This window comes from Diplodia corticola (genome assembly GCF_001883845.1).
Source record: "Diplodia corticola strain CBS 112549 chromosome Unknown scaffold19, whole genome shotgun sequence".
NCBI classification, from domain to species: domain Eukaryota; kingdom Fungi; phylum Ascomycota; class Dothideomycetes; order Botryosphaeriales; family Botryosphaeriaceae; genus Diplodia; species Diplodia corticola.
This window is the reverse complement of record NW_017971498.1, coordinates 594,322-612,583: the sequence shown is the minus strand read 5'-3', so window position 1 is coordinate 612,583 and position 18,262 is coordinate 594,322. Positions and strand designations below refer to the sequence as shown.

Genomic DNA, 18,262 nt, shown 5'->3' with positions numbered 1-18,262 from the left:
CCCGCCATTTTCGCCCTTCATCCACATTCTTCTTGTCACTGCCATAATGCCTACTCCGTCACCTTACCCTTCTATAGACGTGCCTAATGTGGATGTCTGGGCATTCCTTTTTGAGAGAAAGGACAGGCCTTACCCGGATGATCAAGGTATACAATTGCCCCTTTCATCGCCAAAAGTCTCGTCTGGCCGGCACACACGGTTCAATCAACACCCTGTCACCAGCGCAACGCGGCTGACAACACTGCCAGTAATCTGCCTGGACGCCAACACCAACCGCACCTACACCTATGGCCAAATCAAGAGCACGGCCGAGGACTTCGGCAAAGGGCTGAAAGGGCTGTGGGACTGGCAAAAGGGCGACGTGCTCGCCGTCTTCTCCCCCAACTGCATCGACACGCCCGCCATCACCTGGGGCTGCCACTGGGCCGGCGGCGTCGTCTCGCCCGCGAACCCCACCTACAGCACCGACGAGCTGGCCTTCCAGCTGCGCAACGCCGGCGCCAAGGCCCTCGTCACCCAGCTGCCGCAGCTCCCCGCCGCGCGCAAGGCCGCCCACGCCGCCGGCCTGCCGCCCGACCGCGTCATCGTCATGGGCGACGCCCGGGACCCGACCGGCGCCACGAAGCACTTCACCAGCGTGCGCAACGTCTCGGGCACGGCGCGCTTCCGCCGGACGCGCCTGGTTCCCGCCGAGGACCTGGCGTTTTTGGTCTACTCGAGCGGGACCACGGGCTTGCCCAAGGGCGTGATGCTGACCCATCGGAACATCGTGGCCAATGTGCTGATGAACTCGGCGCTCGAGGGCGTCAATCTCGACTGGCGGGTTGACAAGGTCATCGCGTTCTTGCCCTTCTTCCATATCTACGGTCAGTGGTTGGTGTGACGGAGTGCTCGTGTAGAGATGATATACGGAGAGTACTGACACTCTGCGCGCAGGCCTCACGTGCCTCGTCCATCACAGCATGTACACCGGCGTGCAGCTCGTCGTCATGGACAAGTTCGACCTGGAGAGGTTCTGCAGCAACGTCCAGACGCACAAGGTGACGTTCGCGTACCTCGTGCCGCCCGTGGTGCTGGCGCTGAGCAAGTCGGCGGTCGTGGACAAGTACGACCTCAGCTCGCTGCGCATGTCCAACTCGGGCGCGGCGCCGCTGACGCGCGAGATCGTCGAGGAGCTGTGGAAGAAGCGCCGGCTCAAGGTCAAGCAGGGCTACGGCCTCAGCGAGACGAGCCCGACGACGCACACGCAGGAGTGGCGCGACTGGGACGCCAAGATCGGCAGCGTGGGCAAGCTGATGCCGAACCAGGTCGCCAAGTACATGGACCCCGAGGAGAAGGAGGTGCCCGTCGGCGGCACCGGCGAGCTGTGGATCAAGGGGCCCAACGTCTTCAAGGGGTACTGGCGGAATGAAGAGGCGACCCGGAACGCCTTGACTGAGGATGGCTTTTTCAAGACGGGCGACGTGGGCCACCAGGATCCCGAGGGCCACTTCTACATCACCGACAGGGTGAAGGAGCTGATCAAGTACAAAGGTGCGGCGCTTCAGAGGACGTTATAGAGGGGGGTGGGCATGTTCTCTTTTGCTAATTGTGAAACAGGCTTCCAGGTGCCGCCCGCTGAGCTTGAGGGATTGCTTGTTTCGCACCCCTTGATTGAGGACGTTGCAGTCATCGGCATCTACGACAAAGAGCAGGCGACCGAGGTGCCCCGCGCGTACATCGTGCCGGCGAAAGGCAGCGAGGCCAGCCCGAAGATGGAGAAGGAGATAGTAAGTTGGTTGACCGAGAGGGTCGCGCACCACAAGAGATTAAGAGGTGGCGTTCGGTTCGTCGATGTGATCCCAAAGAGTGTCAGTGGCAAGATTTTAAGAAGAGTTCTCAAGGCTCAGGCGGCGGAGGAGGAGAAGGGCGGAAAGGCTAAACTCTAAGAATAGAACGGAAGAAAGAAAGAAAGAAGGAATAGAAGGAAAGACAGGTACGTCAGTCAACTACTTTGGATACTTCAAGTCGTTACGCGTTGCACATTCTCGTTGCGTTTGTCGTATGCATTTGCTTTCTCCCTGGCGAAACAAGGCTAGAAGCATGTGTTGTGTCCAACACGTTTAGGGAGGCCAGCAAAAAGCAGTCTCTAGCGACTTGTTGATCATCAGCCGACCCGCACGGGCGCAGTATCGCATCAATCCGCGTACAGATGCTATGCGATTCATGCAGTTGAAAACGGAGGCTGCATCGTTTCAAGTCTCGCTTCAGCGCCTGCTGAGTCGCTCAACCCTTGGTCGCAGCGGCTCAGTAGAGCCTCTGACAGATGATGGAACCACACGCTACACACCTGCAAATAGGCTTCGTATCGACGATGTGCAGGCCGCTATGAGGAGCTACTCCATGCCGTGGCTGTTCTCATCCAGGGGATCCCAGGCTTTGCAACATGCGTATCGAGGGCACACCATTAAAGCAGCACCAGGCCTTGCTACGACAGCAAGCAAAAAGCAGAGTGAATTGATCAGATTTGAAGAAGGACGGGAGTGCTCAGATCAGCACGTGGCCCCTCGTTTCCTTGGCTGCCCTTTGACTGAGGGTGGCACAGCAAGTGTCAGAGGAGAGGTGGGCTGACTGCGTCCCATTCTCTACCACGACGACGGCACCCAGCTCATTGCCGACAGCAACGATTGCTCCCGCCAAAAAGCGGGTCGAGCGGAACGGCTGGGGGTTGCGGCGCAAGCGGGCGGGGATCTGCCATGGAATCTCGGACAAAGTCTCATCTATCGACTAGTTTCGATCCTTGCAAGCAAGCTAAATGTGGTCGTGATGCAGCGGCGCCAGCTGATGGTCGGACAAGGCATGCCTGCCGGCGCACCCTTGGGAGAGAAAGAGAGAGGCAAAAGCAATATTGACACGGCGGGTAGCAGCTCATCCGAGCGTGGCTAGCCATGGCGAGCCGGGAAATTGCAACGCTCAAAACAGCTGCAGCGGCAGGGCCGTGCTGTTGGACTGACAGCAGCAACGAACCGAAGGGGAGCACTCGAGGCTGTATGAAGACTATATTTCCGACGAGGACTTAGGAAGGCATATAGCTGACGGAGGTGAGCAGGCTGATCACGGTGCTAGCGCGCTCTGCACGCGTTCCAGGCCGCCGTCCGTGTGCCGTGAAAGCATCGGGAGATTCGCCCTACGAACAAACCGCGCGCTAGCGGCGGGAGACAGCCGTGTGAGGCACAGACGCTGCATGATCGGCTCGGGGGGCCATGACACTCAACTGCCGCGTGAGGGAAGACGGTGCTGGGCTGCTTCGACCGTCCACCCCAGCGTTTCGCCATGTGCAGGGTTGCCGCTCCTGCGACGTGCCCTGCGCACGGAGTTTCGTTCTGTTTCGGGAGCCGTGTTGAAGAAATTGATGGTCAAACGTGCTCTTTGAATCAACCCTCTCCCCATTGCGGCGCCATGTCCGTCCTCCGTCCGCTCCTGTCAATCGGTTTCGGATTCTTCGATGCCGCTATCTTCTATTCGCTGCCGCGCCTACTAGGTATCCCTACCTACATATTCATCGCCCCGGCACACACGCGCGGTCCCGCGTTTGCACCCTCCCTCGTCCGATCCTCCTCCCGCCCTGCCCTGTACCTCCCCCAGCCACATGCCGCCCATCCATTCCTGCAGGAGCCACAAAGACCGCCTCGTTCGCCGCGGCCCCATGCCCAACCCTGGTGTCGCCACACTTTAGATTAACCTTGCCTAACCTTCTGCTTCCTTCCTTCCCGTAGCTGCAGATTCCGGGGTTCATATCGCTCCTCCGCTGCCCTATTGCACCCCACTCAGCTTCGACTGACTCGTCCTTCTTTTTATCTTCCGTTCTGCCACTTCATCCTTTCGTTCTTCTCCTTCTTTCGACCTCCCTCCCCTCCCTCCCAGTCGGCCATGGCGGCGACAACAACAGCAACACCCGCCATGGAAGCGCCCGCGGGGCAGACATCAACCTTCGACGGACCGATGACGGACGCGCAGTGGGAATTTGTCCGGACAGGTGCCGGGCTGGTCGGCGGAGCGACGGTGGCGCTGGCGCTGCGGATATGGGCGCGGGCGGGCGTGATGAGGCATTTCGGACTGGACGATTGTAGGTTCTTGCGAAAAAAGAAAGGGAAGAGAGAGAAAGAAAAAGAAAAAGAGAACGAAAGAGAGAAAAACTTCCCGATGATTACCGATGGTCGTTATGAAAGAGGGGAGATGGGGAATAAATGGAACGTTTTGACTGATTCGTGTCTTTTGTGCTTGAACAGATGCGGTTGTGGCAGCCTGGGTAAGAACACAACGAGAAGAGAGAGCGAGAGAACGGCACGACGAGAGACTGGCGGCTGATGCGAAGACGAACAGTTGCTGAGTGTTGCGTTTTTCGTTTGCGAGGTGCAGTGTGAGTTTTTTCGTCAAATTTTTCGTCTTGCAAAGGGATGCTGATACCGGTCGTAGGGATGCAGTACGGTTTCGGTGACCACCTGTGGAACGTGACCGTCGCGCAGGCGAAAGAGTACGCTCAGGTGAGTTTTCAAACCCGAAATCGAGTTGGAGTTGATACTGACTAGGACCAAGTGGAGCATACCAGTGCTCACAGCCTATTGGTATGTGCACCTCGCACGCTTACAGGACCGCCTGCAGCTACTGACCGCATTGTGATAGCTGGGCGCCGATTCTATCCAAGTTTTCGATACTTATCCTATATCACCACCTGAATCCCAATAAAGCCTTCCGTGTCGTGGTATACATCATGATAGCCATCATAGTCGGCTATTCTGTGGCATCGACGGTAGTGGTATGTAACATAAATGTCTTTCGGCAGTCTCTTAAGTATTGACGGTGGAATTTAGGTCGGCGCCATCTGCAGACCAACCGACGCTACCAAGAGCCAATGTCTCGACAACCTTACATTGATTCAGGCAATAGTCAACATCTCCACGGATGGCCTGGTGATTATAATGCCCGTGTCCATTATCCACAAGCTCCAGTTCCCGCTCGGTCAGTTAATGGTAGTAGGATTGGTGATGGCCGGTGGTTTTCTGTAAGCATATCTCCTCCCGAACTGCACTCAAGACCCCGCGCAGCTGACAGGATTACAGCGCCGTGGCCGCCGCAATAATACGACTTATCACAATCCAGAGCATCCGTGGTCTCGAGGACTACACTTGGGAGCAGACCCACGTCTCGTTGTGGTCGTGAGTGATTCCGCCCATCCATTCCAATCGCAGATGGCTGACCACAGAGTCACCCTCAGAACGATAGAGATCAACGTCATCATCATCTGCCAGTGCCTCATTTCGCTCAAGCCGCTGGTCAAACACTACATGCCGGGCATGCTCGACGACGGCGTCTACTCGAAGTCACCCAACAACCGCGGCCGCAGCCTGAGCAGACTCAGCATTCCCTTCGCCATGATGACCAAAGGAACAACCGGCGTGGTGGGTGGCAGCAGGATATCAAAGGGCTGGTGGAGGAGCCCGAAGAAGGACGAGATCATCATCACGAATACGTACGAGGTGGCAAGTACCTACGAGATGAAAATCGGCGGCGGCACGGAGAGTCAGGAGAATATCATAAGAGGGAAGCATTGAGGAAACGCCGTCCGTTCAATTTCTGTCTTGTTTTTGGTTCGTTATTGGCTAACGCCGGGGCGGGACCTGAGTGCGTTATCCTCTCATTGATTTTGTCTGGTAGAGCGACATATACCCCGGGGGAAGCTAGTCGTCGTAAGTCAGAAGAGGAGAGATGGTTTCAAGCACGAGTTTGCCGAAGCTTCGTCTTTGCATTGTGAGCTAATGGGAGTCTCTGTTTCCAGATGGCTGGAATAATCTGTGCTTGCAGAGCCGCTGGCCTATCACAGCACTCGGAGTTGCAAATACTTCTGCACCATCAATAATGCAAATCCCAGTCTCCCACTGCCAGGTAGATACGGCTCTTCTGCGCCGTACTTATCCGCAGACCAAACCTAAAAACAAACATTCTCGGCACATGCAGTGAACATCCTCTACCGCGCGGCTAGTCTCGCGATCCGCACACCAACGCCTTCGTGCACACCTGCAGTTGCCCAATCGGGTCAACGCTCCGGTACAAATCTCACCACAGCTAGCTCTCTCCCTCCGCACCAGCCCACCCCGTTGATCCGCGATTCCACCTACTCGCCTCGACGCGACCGTTCCGCAAAAGCGCCGCAGAGCAGCAAACCATGTGTAGCATCTCCCGCCCCCTCCTGCAAGGACGTGGTGCCGCCACCACATGATCGATCCCCAAACATCTTCGGGCCTTCTTCCGAAACGCCCAACGTCAACACCAATGCATCCTGCCGACCGGTCCCGGCCGTGTCACCAGTAGTGCGTGCGGATACTGGAACGCCGTCTCGATTCCGCTGGAAGCATGACGTCCCACGATGCCGGTCCTTTTTGCCGGTGCCTGACGTTCACTTAACATAGATTATAGTTTGCAGTTCGGCCGGGTGTGCCATGTGCGGGAGGCACGTATGATCACCACGTTATCGGGTTGTCACCAAGTGGAGGCAAGTTGTTTTTGATTCAGACCCAGAAAGCCGTCTGCGCGATATTGTAACGTGGAATGGGTTGGTCCATGAAAGGTACATACGTACGTCTTCAGGTCGGCTTTCCCAATAAGTGATCATGACCACCCATCTCTACTCCATCTTCACATCACCACACAGCCACGTCCAGATCTTCCCAAAGTACTCCTCATCCACCGGCCTTACGTTCCGCAACACGGGCGCGACCTTCTTCGTCTCTTCCATGGCAAAAATCCGCCGCCGCCGCCGTCCATCATCCGCCGACGTAGCCCCCGCGGGTGATGGCCGTTCAGCACCTCCCGCCGTGGCACGACCGGCCTCCCCTTCCCCCTCACCATACGCATTCTTCCAGTGCCCAAGAAGCTTTAAAGCCGGATGCTGCTGCCCCTCCCCCTCCCCCTCGACCGCCGCCATCCTCTCCTCCAACCGCTCCACCCACACCCCCGGCTCCACGACCTCGAAGTCCTCCAGCTTCCCCAGCCACTCCAGCAACCGCATCCAATCCGGCTCGCAATGCTCATTCAACACGTGATACACCTTGCACCCCGACCCCCCAACCACCACGTCCTCTTCTTCTTCCCCGGCATCAGCGGCGGTAGCAGCATCAGAATCAGAATCAGCAGCAGTAGCAACAGTACTAGCAGCAGCAGTACCAGCAGCAACAGCCTCGACAAACGCCCTCGCCGCCACATCCACCGGCAGCCACGCCAGCGGCTCGTCGCGCAGCGCGGGCAGGCAGCCCGTGCGCCGCACGGTGCTCAGCAGCAGCGGCCACGCCTCGCGCGCGTTCCACACGCCCTCGTCCGCGTCGCCGGCGAGCTGGCCGACGCGGAAGACGGCGATGTTGCTGTTGCTGCTGCTGCTTCTGCTGCTGCTGCCGATATTGCCAGTGCTGCGAGCGCGAGTGCGTTGCCGGTGGTGGTGGCGATGTGCGTTCTGGCAGATGAGCTCGGCGACGTATTTGGAGCGCGAGTAGCCGAGGGGGGAGGCGGCGGTGGGGGAGGGCGAGGTGGTTTCGGGGACGACGATGATGGAGCTGGAGGAGGAGGGGTCGGATGGGGGCCAGTTGGCGGCGCTGGCGACGGAGGAGCAGAAGGCGAAGAAGGGAGGGGAGGGGCGGGGGGAGCGGAAGGCGAGGGTGAGGAGGTTGTGGACGCCTGGATTGGTGGGTTAGTCTTCGTTTCCGTCTTTTTTTTTCATCTTTTTTTTTCTTGTTGAAGACTGCTTGCTTGCTTACCGGCGATGTTGTCCTTCTCGAAGCTGCGCAGCCGCATCCGGAAATTCACCGACCACGCGATGTGCATGATGATGGTGGCTTCGGCGGCGATCCTGGCGTACGTTTCCTCGGTCAAGCCGAGCTTGGCTTCGCCCAGTTGAGACTGCAGCACTACGATCTTCGAGTTGCCTGCGTGCTCTGACGTCACCAGGCCCGGAAGCCTCTTTTGGGTGAGGGCTTTGTCGACGCGTTCGCGAGCGGCGTGTGCATCGGAGCCACGGACGAGGCAGTAGATCTTGGAGGTTCGTTCAGAGTCACGGTATAGGTGCAGGATGTGGGCTCCCAGGGCGCCGGTGGCTCCGGTCAAGACCTGTGTTTGTGAGTGGATGGCCACCGTTGCTACACAGTACGATGCTACTCACGACGACGTCTTGATTGTCTGTCCCGTTAGCCGCACAATTGGTTGCTGTGGGATCCTCTTGCAGTACGGCGTCGAAGTTACCGTACTTCTCGATAAGGCTAGTCATAAGCTCTAGTTCGTCTTCGCTCTCCTCGTACGACTCCCCATGGCGCAGCTTTAGCATGAATGTGCTTAGTCTGCAGAGGCAAGTTAGCTGCATGATTTCCAAGCCTACTCATAAGTTGCAACAACCGTTTGACAGTACCGCAGTCTTCCACGACGCTCAGCGGTAATTCTAAAGAAATCTTTGGGAGGAGCTGCCACAGAAGTCAGCTACAGACTCGGCACTACCATGAAAAAACCATACCTGATTCAACCCGTATCGTATCTGCATGCACGCAACAGAATCGACTCCATAGGAGAAAAGATCGTCGTCTTCACACAGCTCCCCCGGCTTCGATACCACGCTCTTAATCAAACCAATGATGAACCCTGTCACCTCTTCATCCGGTATCATGGAGTCCCGGACACTGAGATTCCCGTAGCTACCGTCAATAAGATCAGCGTATTTCTCCTCGGCCTTTCCTCTCAGAATCGTCCCCTTGCTGCTTTTCTCCAGAGCCCCTGGATCATGGGGCATGGGCAACAGCATGTTCCGTGGTATCCGCGCGTGTTGCTGACTCTCCGCATTGAGCTTCTCAACCAGCGACTCCACCGCGCCAATCAAATCCTCATCAGACATGGCCGCAGAGCGTTCACTTCGGAACAGCAGCGCCCCGGGGAAAGGCCGCCCGTTCCCAAAGATCAAGACATCGTCGAGGAGCGGGCTCACCGCCATGGCCGACTCCAGAGGCGACGAGTCAAACTTCTTGCCCGTGATGAGCGTGAGCTGCGAGTCGGCGCGCGAATGGTACTTCCAAGCCCCCGGAATCGTCGGATGCGGCACCATCAAGTCCGCCGTGGCGAACGATCCGTCGTCCCTATTGCTCTTCGCCTGTTCGCACACGGCAAGCCAGTCGAGTCCCGTCAGCCCTCACAGCATCTCCGAAACCAGAGTATCACATCACAAGACAAAAACCCACTCACCATATACGGCCACCCCTTCAACACAACCAACTCCGCCAGCCCCTCCTCCCCCTCCCTCGGCTCAAACCGCAAAAACTCGCCACCACCGCCACCCCCAGCACCGCACCTCAGATACTGCCACTCCCGATCCCCGTCGTACGCCCGATGCGACGACATCAGAAACCCGCACTCGGCGCTCCCGTACCGCGACACCAGCCGCACGCCCTCCGCATCGACCAAGCGGTCGCCCACCTCTGCCGGCAGCGCGGCGCCGCCCACGCCGACGAGCGCCATGCGGCGCAGCGCGCGCACGCCCGCGCCCGACGCGTCCGCCTCCAGCAGCTGCAGCACGTACGGGACACAGGAGAAGTACGTCACCGGGGGCGGCGGCGGCGGCGGCGGCGGACGATGGCGTTGCGTCGCCGCCGTGCCGTTCGTTTCGATCTTCTTCCTCGCGTCGCCCTCTGGCCGGATGTCTGTCGAACCGTTTGATACTACCTCCACCTCCGCCTCCGTCTCGGCCGCGGCGGCATCCAGGCAAGCGCACACATTCGCCGCGGTGATGGGCAGCGCGTGCGCGGGGAACAGCCAGACGGGGGCGGCGGCGGCCCAGGCGCGGAAGCAGTCGGCGATGCCGCCGTGGTAGAGGGGCGTGGTGGTGAAGGTTGCGCCGTCTCCGCCGCCGTCGGTGGCGTCCGTGGCGATGGGCCGGGGCAGCTGGCCCCGCTGGGGCAGGGCGCACACGGCGCCGCGGTGCGTCTGCGGGATGGGCTTGGGCAGGCCGGACGAGGTGCCCGAGGTGTGGAAGAGGAAGGCGACGTCGTCCGTGCGCGGGTGCGTGGGAGGAGGGCGGGCGTGGAGGTTGAGGGCGGGCGGGGGTGTTGTGCTGAGGAGGGAGGAGAGGTCGGCGGGGACTACGGCCGAGGAGAGGGGGATGGTGCAGAGGTTGCCTGTTGTTTCGGAGGCGGCGTTGGCGGCGAGGGTGGCGAGGGAGGGGTCGTGGAAGAGGATTGATGCGTGGCAGCTGCGGAGCAGGTGGGCGATGGCGGGCGGTTGGCATTGCGGAGCAATGAGCAAAACAGGGTGCCCGAGGCGGATCAGGGCCAGCCAGACGAAAACGAAGGTCGGCGAGCTGGGAGATAGGAGGCCGACGGTTTGTGGTTGGAGGAGAGACTTGTCTCGGAGCTGGCGGTCGATGAAGTCGGCGACGATGACAGAGGCGATCCGGAGTTCTCTGAAGGTGATAGTCCAACGCTTGAGTGGTACGCCGCTCGAGGCGCTTTGGTCACTGATGGGTTCAAAGAAACCAACGGCCGGTTTATCTCCCACGGAGCATGCTAGGAGATCGATGAACTCGTTGATGTCGTTGAATCTCGACTTGGGCGCGTCCAGGCTGGCAGCTTGGCCAAGGGTGCATACGAAATAATTGAGATCCATTGGGCCGGTGCTGTAGAAAGGATGCAGCTGGGGCAAAGCGAGAGAGGCCGTTTAAGTAAGTCGCGCTGTGGAATGCGCTTTGAGTTTAGTCGGATGCAGCAGAGGAAAGTGATGAGATCATCTCCCCGGCACCGCCCACTCCTCCACCTGCTACCATCACGCCGTCCCAACTTTTTTTTCTTTTTGATTTCGCATCTCAGCTGCAACGCTACGAAGGCGCGCAGGATGTTCTACCGGGAGTGTCATCTGAACTGCGATGACGTTCTGCGCTTGCTGGTACGCCACCGGCGGACCGGCCCGGGTTGAGATGGGACCTGGATTTAGAGCCCAAGCCGATCGAACCATGGCTCATCCTCTGCTCATGTGAAAGTCGCCGAGTATTTATTACAGAACCACCACCCTTCTTCATCGCTCTCCCACGCAGTGTGGTGAGGGACATGTGCCCATCCTCTTCCTCATGTCTATCGACGACGGTAAAAGCAGTGTATTGCATGGCAATTTAGAAGGCGCTTTGGATTGCTGGATTTTGTTAATGATGGCTTTTGGGGAGGCTGAGGGTATTTCTTATCAGTATTGTTTGTGATACCTATCATAAACGGTGCGTAGTGCAAGGTCTTGTAAACAGGAAAGCGATGCCCTCTTGATATTCCGTGCAAGAGAGAAAATCTAACAGTGATACCCACAACTCACATATCTCGAGCCTGATAAACATGCATTGACCGTACATCGTGAAAAACAGCCCTGGATCGTCTATTAACTTTTGTCTTGGTTTTCGTACATCTCCAAAAACCTCTTTGTTAAATGCCCCATAACCTTCCGAAATCAATCCTGCCATCCACGGATTAGCCAAACCGAGCTTAAATATTACCCGATCTGTAGATTTCCGCTTCTCGGTGGCTGATAGAACGCTCGAAACAAGTTTAAATATCCTCTTCTTTAACCCTCTAGTACGTCCTCGAGTTCTCGATCTTCGTGACCAGAATATCGGAAGCGCCAATGCTGGTGAGATCATCCATGACGGTAGCAATCTTCTTGCGCTCAACCATGGCCTGAACGGCAACCCATCCGTTGTCTTCGAGCGAAGTAATGGTAGGGGCGCGCTTGCCAGGGGTAATGTCGCGGGCAGCAGCGAGTTGGTTGCGCTCGATGTTGTAGGTGCAGAGAACGTATTTTTGCGCGGCTACAAAGGCGTGTTAGTGACTGTAGCGTAGCATTGACTGTGACCAAGCTCTTACTGATGACACCGCGGATACGAGCAGCTATTAAGTCGACGAGCTGCGGGTTGGAAGGCTTCTTGGACTTGACGAGGATAGCGGTGGTCTCAACAACGGTGGAGATGGCCTTGAGGCCAGCGGCACGCATAGTCTCGCCAGACTCTGTTGATCACGAACCGGTTCAGCATCACGACCCTCGAATATAACCCTAATCCTTTTCCTCCACTCACCAACGAGATCAACAATGCCGTCCGCAACGCCCAGAGCGCATGCTGCCTCCACGCTGCCACCGACGTATTTGATGTTGGTCTTCAGCTTATCCCCCGCGCTGACCTCCCTGCCTTCCTGCTCCGCCTCCAGCTGCCTGAAGTATTGCTCGGTGAGGTTGGTGAAGCTGGTGCAGACATTGCGGCCGATGAGCTGCTTCGGGTCGGTGACGTCGCCCTTCTCGGGCACCTGGACCTGGAGCTTGCAGCCGCCGAAGTCGAGGTCGAGCACCTGCTCGACGCCGGTGGTGTCGGTGGGCGGCGAGACGGCCTCGTGCTCGGCGACCTGGTCGCGGCCAGTGATGCCCAGGTCGACCCGGCCCTCGCCGACGAAGGTTGGGATGTCGGCCGCGGGCAGGAAGACGAGCGCGATGGGGTGGTTCTTGACCAGCGCGATGTCGAGCCTCGAGTGGCGGTGGAACTGGATGTCGGAGCCCTTCAGCAGGTCCAGGCAGGCTTGGTGAAGGCGGCCCTCTGTTGTGTGTCGGTCACGCCGGCGTCAGCACGTTGTTTACTCGGGTCGGACGGGAAGAGGCTTTGCGCGGGCGGTGTACGGACTCTTGGGCACGGCGAAGAGAAGGCGGTCATTCAGGCTGGGAACAAGGTTAGCGATGCGCGAGAGCTGGCAGGCGCGCACATGCGAGGAGCATAACCCACTGGTTGACGAGATCCATGGTGTTCACTGGCGGAAGGAAGTTTGCGCAGAGTCTGTCTCAGGCTGTGGGCACGCGAAAGCGAAGGGTGGATTGGTTGAACAAAGGTCGTCGGTCTTGGCACGCCCAATTGATTCGAACGAACGGCACGGCGGAGTCGGCGGGCGTGGAAATGTTCGGCGTGGCGGGTGGTGTTGCGGAGCCACGATAAATTCTGAGTGAGTCAAGAACCGCACTAGTAGGGTCATTCCACAGCGACAATGACGATGGCTGTTACTCAACACGCGGTGCAGAACTCGGACATTATTCGCTGCGCAAGAGCCTCAACCAAGGGCCTTATACGTGTCTGGCCGAGGGCTACCGTCGCTGAGCTCCGGCGTCGGGCAGCGCCGTTTACGGCTTTGGGTAGTGCTGTTCCGCGACCCTATCGCGGGGGCCTCTTGCGTTTGGCCGGCGGCCGGCAGGGCTGGCGGCGGATTAGAGCGCGCCAAGATTCGCGCAGCCGCACTTTCGAAATTCCAGCTCCACATCTCGAAGCAACGCCCGCACCGACGAACACCCAACCGCGACACCAGACCGCTCCCGACCACCGCCCCTCTCGATACCGATACCACTTCGTCGCATTGACCGAATCCGCACAAAATGGACAGCGCCAAGGTTCCCGTTAAGCTCGTCAAGGTCACCCGCGTCCTCGGCCGCACCGGTACGCCGCCCTGCATCCCACACTGCCGCCTCGCTTTCCTTTGTGCTCTCGCTACGATCTGCGCCATCGCACCGACATACAACGGAGGACCTCCTGGCTAATATTGTACCTGTGCTGTGAATAGGCTCCCGTGGCGGTGTGACTCAGGTCCGCGTCGAGTTCATGGACGACACCACCCGTAGCATCATCCGCAACGTCAAGGGCCCTGGTATGCCGCTCCTCCCTGCCGGCCACTCACCACGAGAAAATAATCGCTCCACACGCGCGAGGCTCGGAAGCAGGAATGAATCGCTGACGTTTATGCCCCTACAGTCCGTGAGAACGACATCCTCTGCCTTCTCGAGTCCGAGCGTGAGGCCAGGAGGCTCAGGTAAACGCTGCCTGTCACTGCCCGCATCGCCGTCACCGTCCTCGCACTCCACAACTCTCCGGAATGGCTGGTCGCCATGGCGCTCTGCGGCTGGGTTGGTGGTGATTAAGGGAGGAGCGTCGGTGCTTTTGCATTTTTTTGTACGGACACCTCAAAAAAGATAAGGGCACTTCTTGATCGGGAACCTTGAAAATTTGGGTCGGTGTTTTTTTCTTCATTGCTTGCAACAAAGCGGCATCGGCAAACCCGGGAGTCATGCGGAAAAAGACATGGGAATGAATGCATGATCTGACACTGTGGCTCCTGTTTACGAAGTCTGGACACGTTTTGTGATTACGCCATTCCACAGGAGAGTATCGACGGAGATTGTATGTCGAGAGCAGCAGAACTCACATGATCGGATCCAGGAGAACGCATGAATTTTTACTCGTACCAGCTGATCGTGTTGCTGTTTCCAATCGCTCAGATCAGCCTGACTGATTTTTCGACGCAGGGCCAAATCCAATGCCCACTTTTTGAAAGAATAACCGTGAGAGCTGCTCTTCTAGCAAACATCCGACGGTCACTACTACTCAACCTTCAGCCGTATATAAATCCTGCGCCACTGTTGAAGCCAAACCCCAAAGCTCGATACCCCCTTCATCCGGAGCCTGCACCCAACAATCTCTCCAAGTCCGCCACTCTCGCACCCCTATCCTTCTTCTTCTCCTTGGCCTTCTCCGAGAAAGCCAACTGCATCAGCCTCCTCTTATCCTCCTGGATCCTCAGCACGTTCTCCTCGACCGTGCCCTCGACCACCAGCCTGAACACCGTCGTCTCGCGCTTCTGGCCGAGCCTGTGCACACGGTCGACGGCCTGGTCCTCGATCGCCGGCGCCCACCAGCTGTCGGCCAAGACGACCTGGCTCGCCGCGACGAGGTTGAGGCCGACGCTGCAGACGGCCAGCGACGCCAGCAGGACGGTGCACTGCGGGTCCGAGTCGAGGGCCTCGAGGGCCGCGTCGCGCGCGAGCGCCGACATGGTGCCGTCGATGCGGGCGAAGCGGATGCCGGCGGCCGCGAGCTGGGGCTCGACGACGTCGAGGAAGCGGGTCCACTGGCTGAAGACGATGGTCTTGATGCCCGCGTCCTTGGACGCCGTGGCCTTGAGGATCTTGAGCAGCGCCTCGATCTTGGAGCTGTTCGCGTCGGCGTCGGCGTCGGCGTCGGCGGGCGCGGGAGGGGCGGCCGCCGCCTCCTTGGGCGGCCGCACGAGCGAGCCTGTGCTGGGGAGCTCGGCGCGGCACATGGGGCACTTGTGCTGGCCCTCGATGGCGCGCTCGATGCAGCTGTAGCCGAAGGCGTGCGCGCAGCAGGTGATGACGGCGTCGTGGAGCGGCTCCAGGCAGATGGGGCAGTCCTCTTGCGACTCGATGCTCAGCTGGAGCATGGCTTGGAGCGCGGCGCAGTTCTCGGGCGTGAGGTCAACGGTCTTTTGCTCCGAGAGCATTTCCATGAGCCCGGAAATCCGCTCTTCGCCGCAGAGCTTCCAGTGGTTGCATACCTGGCGGAGCCGCAGGAGAATCTCGAGGAGGTGGCGATAGGTCTTCGCGGAGTCGTTGCCTGCGAGACTTTGACGGTATCGGTCGAGTGTCCCCTTTGCTTGGGCTTCCAAAGCATCGTATTTCTCCTGCTCGTGAGGCAAGAATTTGATACGGTGGACGTATTCCGATAGCTCTGGCAAACGAAGGTCGATGAATGGCATATCTTTTCTCCTCCTGAGGCAGATACTACTCATCAACATCTGCAGCAAGAAGCTGCCACGTTCGTCTCCTTGGTTGACAGGCCGAATCAGGGCGCCGTTGAAAAGCTCGAACCGGTCTAAACCACCCGAGAGACGGATGAACTTGGCCAAGGAGTACAGGTCTTTCAGAGTGTTGATGATTGGCGTTCCCGTAAGCACCCATCTTGAGCGCGCGAGCAGGTTAGTAGCAGCAACGGCTTTCTTTGACGCAGGGTTCCGGATGCTGTGGCCTTCATCAAGCACAAGTCTGCGCCAATGAACAGAGAACAGGCCATCCTTTCTGGGGACGCCTTGCGGGTTCTTGTTCTTGCCCTTCTTGCCCCAGAACTCTGTCATGACTGTCTCGTAGGTGGTAATGACCACGTCATAGTCGGCGATTGTCTTAGAGTCAATGGGCCTCTTTCGAGTGCCATGGTACGTCAAGACTCGGAGTTCATGCTCCGGCTTAACGTGACGCTTGATCTGGGAACTCCAGTTGCTCATGACGCTCAGAGGGGCGAGGATCAAGGTAGCATTGCTAGTGCGATCTTGGCTGTGCAAAGCACGGTCCGCCGCGATCAGAGAAATGATTTGGACAGTCTTGCCCAGGCCCATGTCGTCGGCCAGGATGCCGCCGGAAGCTAGTTCGGGGAGCGTGTCCTTGATCGAGTAGTTGGTGCAGATGTTGGTGAACACGTTTGCCTGCTGCGGTGCACGCCTCCACAGTTGCACAACATCGGCAGATCCTGCAGCAGGGAGCTGAGGATTTTCGTGATCCCGCAGCCATTGCAGGCCTTGCAGCTGGTACGGCAGCAGCTCCGCTGAAATCTCCATTGGCTGTTTAGCCATCGGAAGATTCTGAAGATCGGCCTCCTGGGCGCCGAATTTCTCAACCATTTGATCAACATTCCGCGGGTTGAAGCGTTCACTCTCGCCCACAATGGCATCGAGACTTTGTCCCTCGACTTGCGAAGAACCAGGTACCGCGCCGTTGGCCCACTGCTCATTGGACTTGCCTTGTCGTGCGGTGGCCTTCTGCTTTTTCGCAGCCAGATGTGCCGCTTTGATCCTCTCCCGCTCAACCTTCTCGTTTCGCATGAACTCATTCAAGGGAAGTCTATCGGCTTTCAGCTCGTTGACCAGAGTGTAGCGCTCGACGATGTCACTGGTCCCATATAGTTTGACCGCGAGAGGCATGTCGAATGTGTCTTTGTGGCCAGTGATCACCCCCTCTACGATCAGGGATCTGTTGTCCATGTAGCGGGCAAGCTTTGCAGCTATTTGCCGTGGGATATGGCCGATTTGCTGCTCTTGGACGTTGAGCACTCGAATGGCATTGCCATCGTACTGTAGTGCATTAGTGCGGTGTAAGCAGATGCTCTTCTGTCATTTCAGTGACTGAGAAGTCTTGGTGAAGGTATTGTTAGGATGCGAGTGTGACCAGAGTGCTGATTCTTCACGCCTGCTGGTTACCACATGTGCTGCAGTAGAGGGGCTTAAATTTTTCGGCCATCTCCTAGTGTTCGTAGTGCCCGGTAGGATTTTCCCGCAGGAACATTCCGGCCGTTAGGCGGTACCGTGATTGCAAATGCACTAAACCTTCTTGCTGACGACCGCAGTGCATGATGACAGAAGGAAAAGAGTGTAGGGATAAAGTTGTGGCAAAGGAAATCGGGCTTACTGGATTGTGCGGCTCTCTGCGCAGCATGACCATTTCACCAATGGTGGCGTAGCCGTTGTAGTATCTCACACCAACGATTTTGGCGTTGAGGGTACCTGGACGAGCATGTCTTAACATGCATTTCTGCTGGCCAAGAGGCTATAAATACCATAAAGCATGTACTGAATGAAGGCGCGATCATTGTACTCCTGCGAAGGGTCGACAACATCGTCGTCGAGGATACTCTCGTCCCATTCGTCATCATAATCTGAGCCGGTGCCAATTGAAACGTCGCCTAGTCGGGGATTCTTGCGCGTCTGCGGCCCGGTGAAGGGGGAGTCATCGTCGGACGCGGTCAGATCGATGACACGCTTGCGGATTGAACCTGCCATCGTAATGCACGCCGTCCGAAGCTGGGATGACGCGTTGATGTTGCTGTTGAGCAAACGGGGGGGCTGTGTAGACCAGGACTGGGTGTCGCGTCTCCCTGGGTGCCCGAACGTGGAAAAGCTTGAACCACACCGTTTGCGTGTCGCGGATCCGCGCAACAACGCCCTTTCACGTGATGAGGCTGAAGGCACGGCGTGGGAGGCAACGAAGTACCTAGTGAGACAAGGGCAGGCGACAAGGCTCTCGCTTGACCGGTGGTCCCCTTGCTGTCCCCGCAATTGCGAGGGCTCGCAGCTCGCAGGTAGCAACGCGCAGTCAGGGCTCTGGGTGGCCCACGCAGCAGCCTGTGGCCTGGAGCCAGGAGCCCCTTTGTTGTGCAGCATGCAGTGCGTGCGTGTTTGCGACTGACCGGCCACACCAAGAGCGAGCGTCCGCCCTTTGGCCACGCGTATGGAGGTGCTGGCCGTGGCCGGAGTCACTTGTCACTTTCCCATGCCCAAGGCCCGCGAGACACAGGCAGGCCGGGCAGGCAGGAAGATCGGGCGCAGCTGGCCGCATCGAGCGCACTGGCCGGCGGCCG

General features: G+C 58.3%; 6 protein-coding genes across 6 annotated transcripts; 3 read left to right on the top strand and 3 right to left on the bottom strand.

Moving 5' to 3' along the window:
- Positions 1 to 46: 46 nt before the first annotated feature.
- Positions 47 to 1,928, top strand: BKCO1_19000198 (phenylacetyl-ligase; the record flags this gene model as incomplete). Its single annotated transcript, XM_020271991.1, has 4 exons — positions 47 to 146; positions 249 to 866; positions 937 to 1,533; positions 1,600 to 1,928. The coding sequence occupies 4 exons, from the start codon at positions 47 to 49 to the stop codon at positions 1,926 to 1,928; spliced, it is 1,644 nt and encodes a 547-aa protein (XP_020131275.1).
- A 1,981-nt stretch (positions 1,929 to 3,909) lies between these two features.
- BKCO1_19000197 (uncharacterized protein) lies at positions 3,910 to 5,591 on the top strand (the record flags this gene model as incomplete). The annotated part of the gene is made up of 9 exons (XM_020271990.1): positions 3,910 to 4,105; positions 4,269 to 4,288; positions 4,363 to 4,399; positions 4,456 to 4,523; positions 4,576 to 4,604; positions 4,663 to 4,795; positions 4,851 to 5,041; positions 5,100 to 5,195; positions 5,255 to 5,591. The coding sequence occupies 9 exons, from the start codon at positions 3,910 to 3,912 to the stop codon at positions 5,589 to 5,591; spliced, it is 1,107 nt and encodes a 368-aa protein (XP_020131270.1).
- A 1,070-nt stretch (positions 5,592 to 6,661) lies between these two features.
- BKCO1_19000196 (acetyl-synthetase-like protein) lies at positions 6,662 to 10,665 on the bottom strand (the record flags this gene model as incomplete). Its single annotated transcript, XM_020271989.1, has 6 exons — positions 6,662 to 7,704; positions 7,785 to 8,133; positions 8,186 to 8,360; positions 8,416 to 8,480; positions 8,531 to 9,157; positions 9,250 to 10,665. The coding sequence occupies 6 exons, from the start codon at positions 10,663 to 10,665 to the stop codon at positions 6,662 to 6,664; spliced, it is 3,675 nt and encodes a 1,224-aa protein (XP_020131269.1).
- A 944-nt stretch (positions 10,666 to 11,609) lies between these two features.
- BKCO1_19000195 (atp phosphoribosyltransferase) lies at positions 11,610 to 12,819 on the bottom strand (the record flags this gene model as incomplete). The annotated part of the gene is made up of 5 exons (XM_020271988.1): positions 11,610 to 11,845; positions 11,901 to 12,041; positions 12,110 to 12,619; positions 12,704 to 12,738; positions 12,803 to 12,819. The coding sequence occupies 5 exons, from the start codon at positions 12,817 to 12,819 to the stop codon at positions 11,610 to 11,612; spliced, it is 939 nt and encodes a 312-aa protein (XP_020131268.1).
- Positions 12,820 to 13,440: 621 nt separating this feature from the next.
- On the top strand, positions 13,441 to 13,875 carry BKCO1_19000194 (40s ribosomal protein s28; the record flags this gene model as incomplete). The annotated part of the gene is made up of 3 exons (XM_020271987.1): positions 13,441 to 13,501; positions 13,626 to 13,709; positions 13,814 to 13,875. 3 exons carry the CDS (start codon positions 13,441 to 13,443, stop codon positions 13,873 to 13,875), a joined length of 207 nt encoding a protein of 68 aa, XP_020131267.1.
- A 635-nt stretch (positions 13,876 to 14,510) lies between these two features.
- On the bottom strand, positions 14,511 to 17,684 carry BKCO1_19000193 (snf2 family helicase; the record flags this gene model as incomplete). The annotated part of the gene is made up of 3 exons (XM_020271986.1): positions 14,511 to 16,979; positions 17,314 to 17,408; positions 17,462 to 17,684. 3 exons carry the CDS (start codon positions 17,682 to 17,684, stop codon positions 14,511 to 14,513), a joined length of 2,787 nt encoding a protein of 928 aa, XP_020131274.1.
- Positions 17,685 to 18,262: the final 578 nt, after the last annotated feature.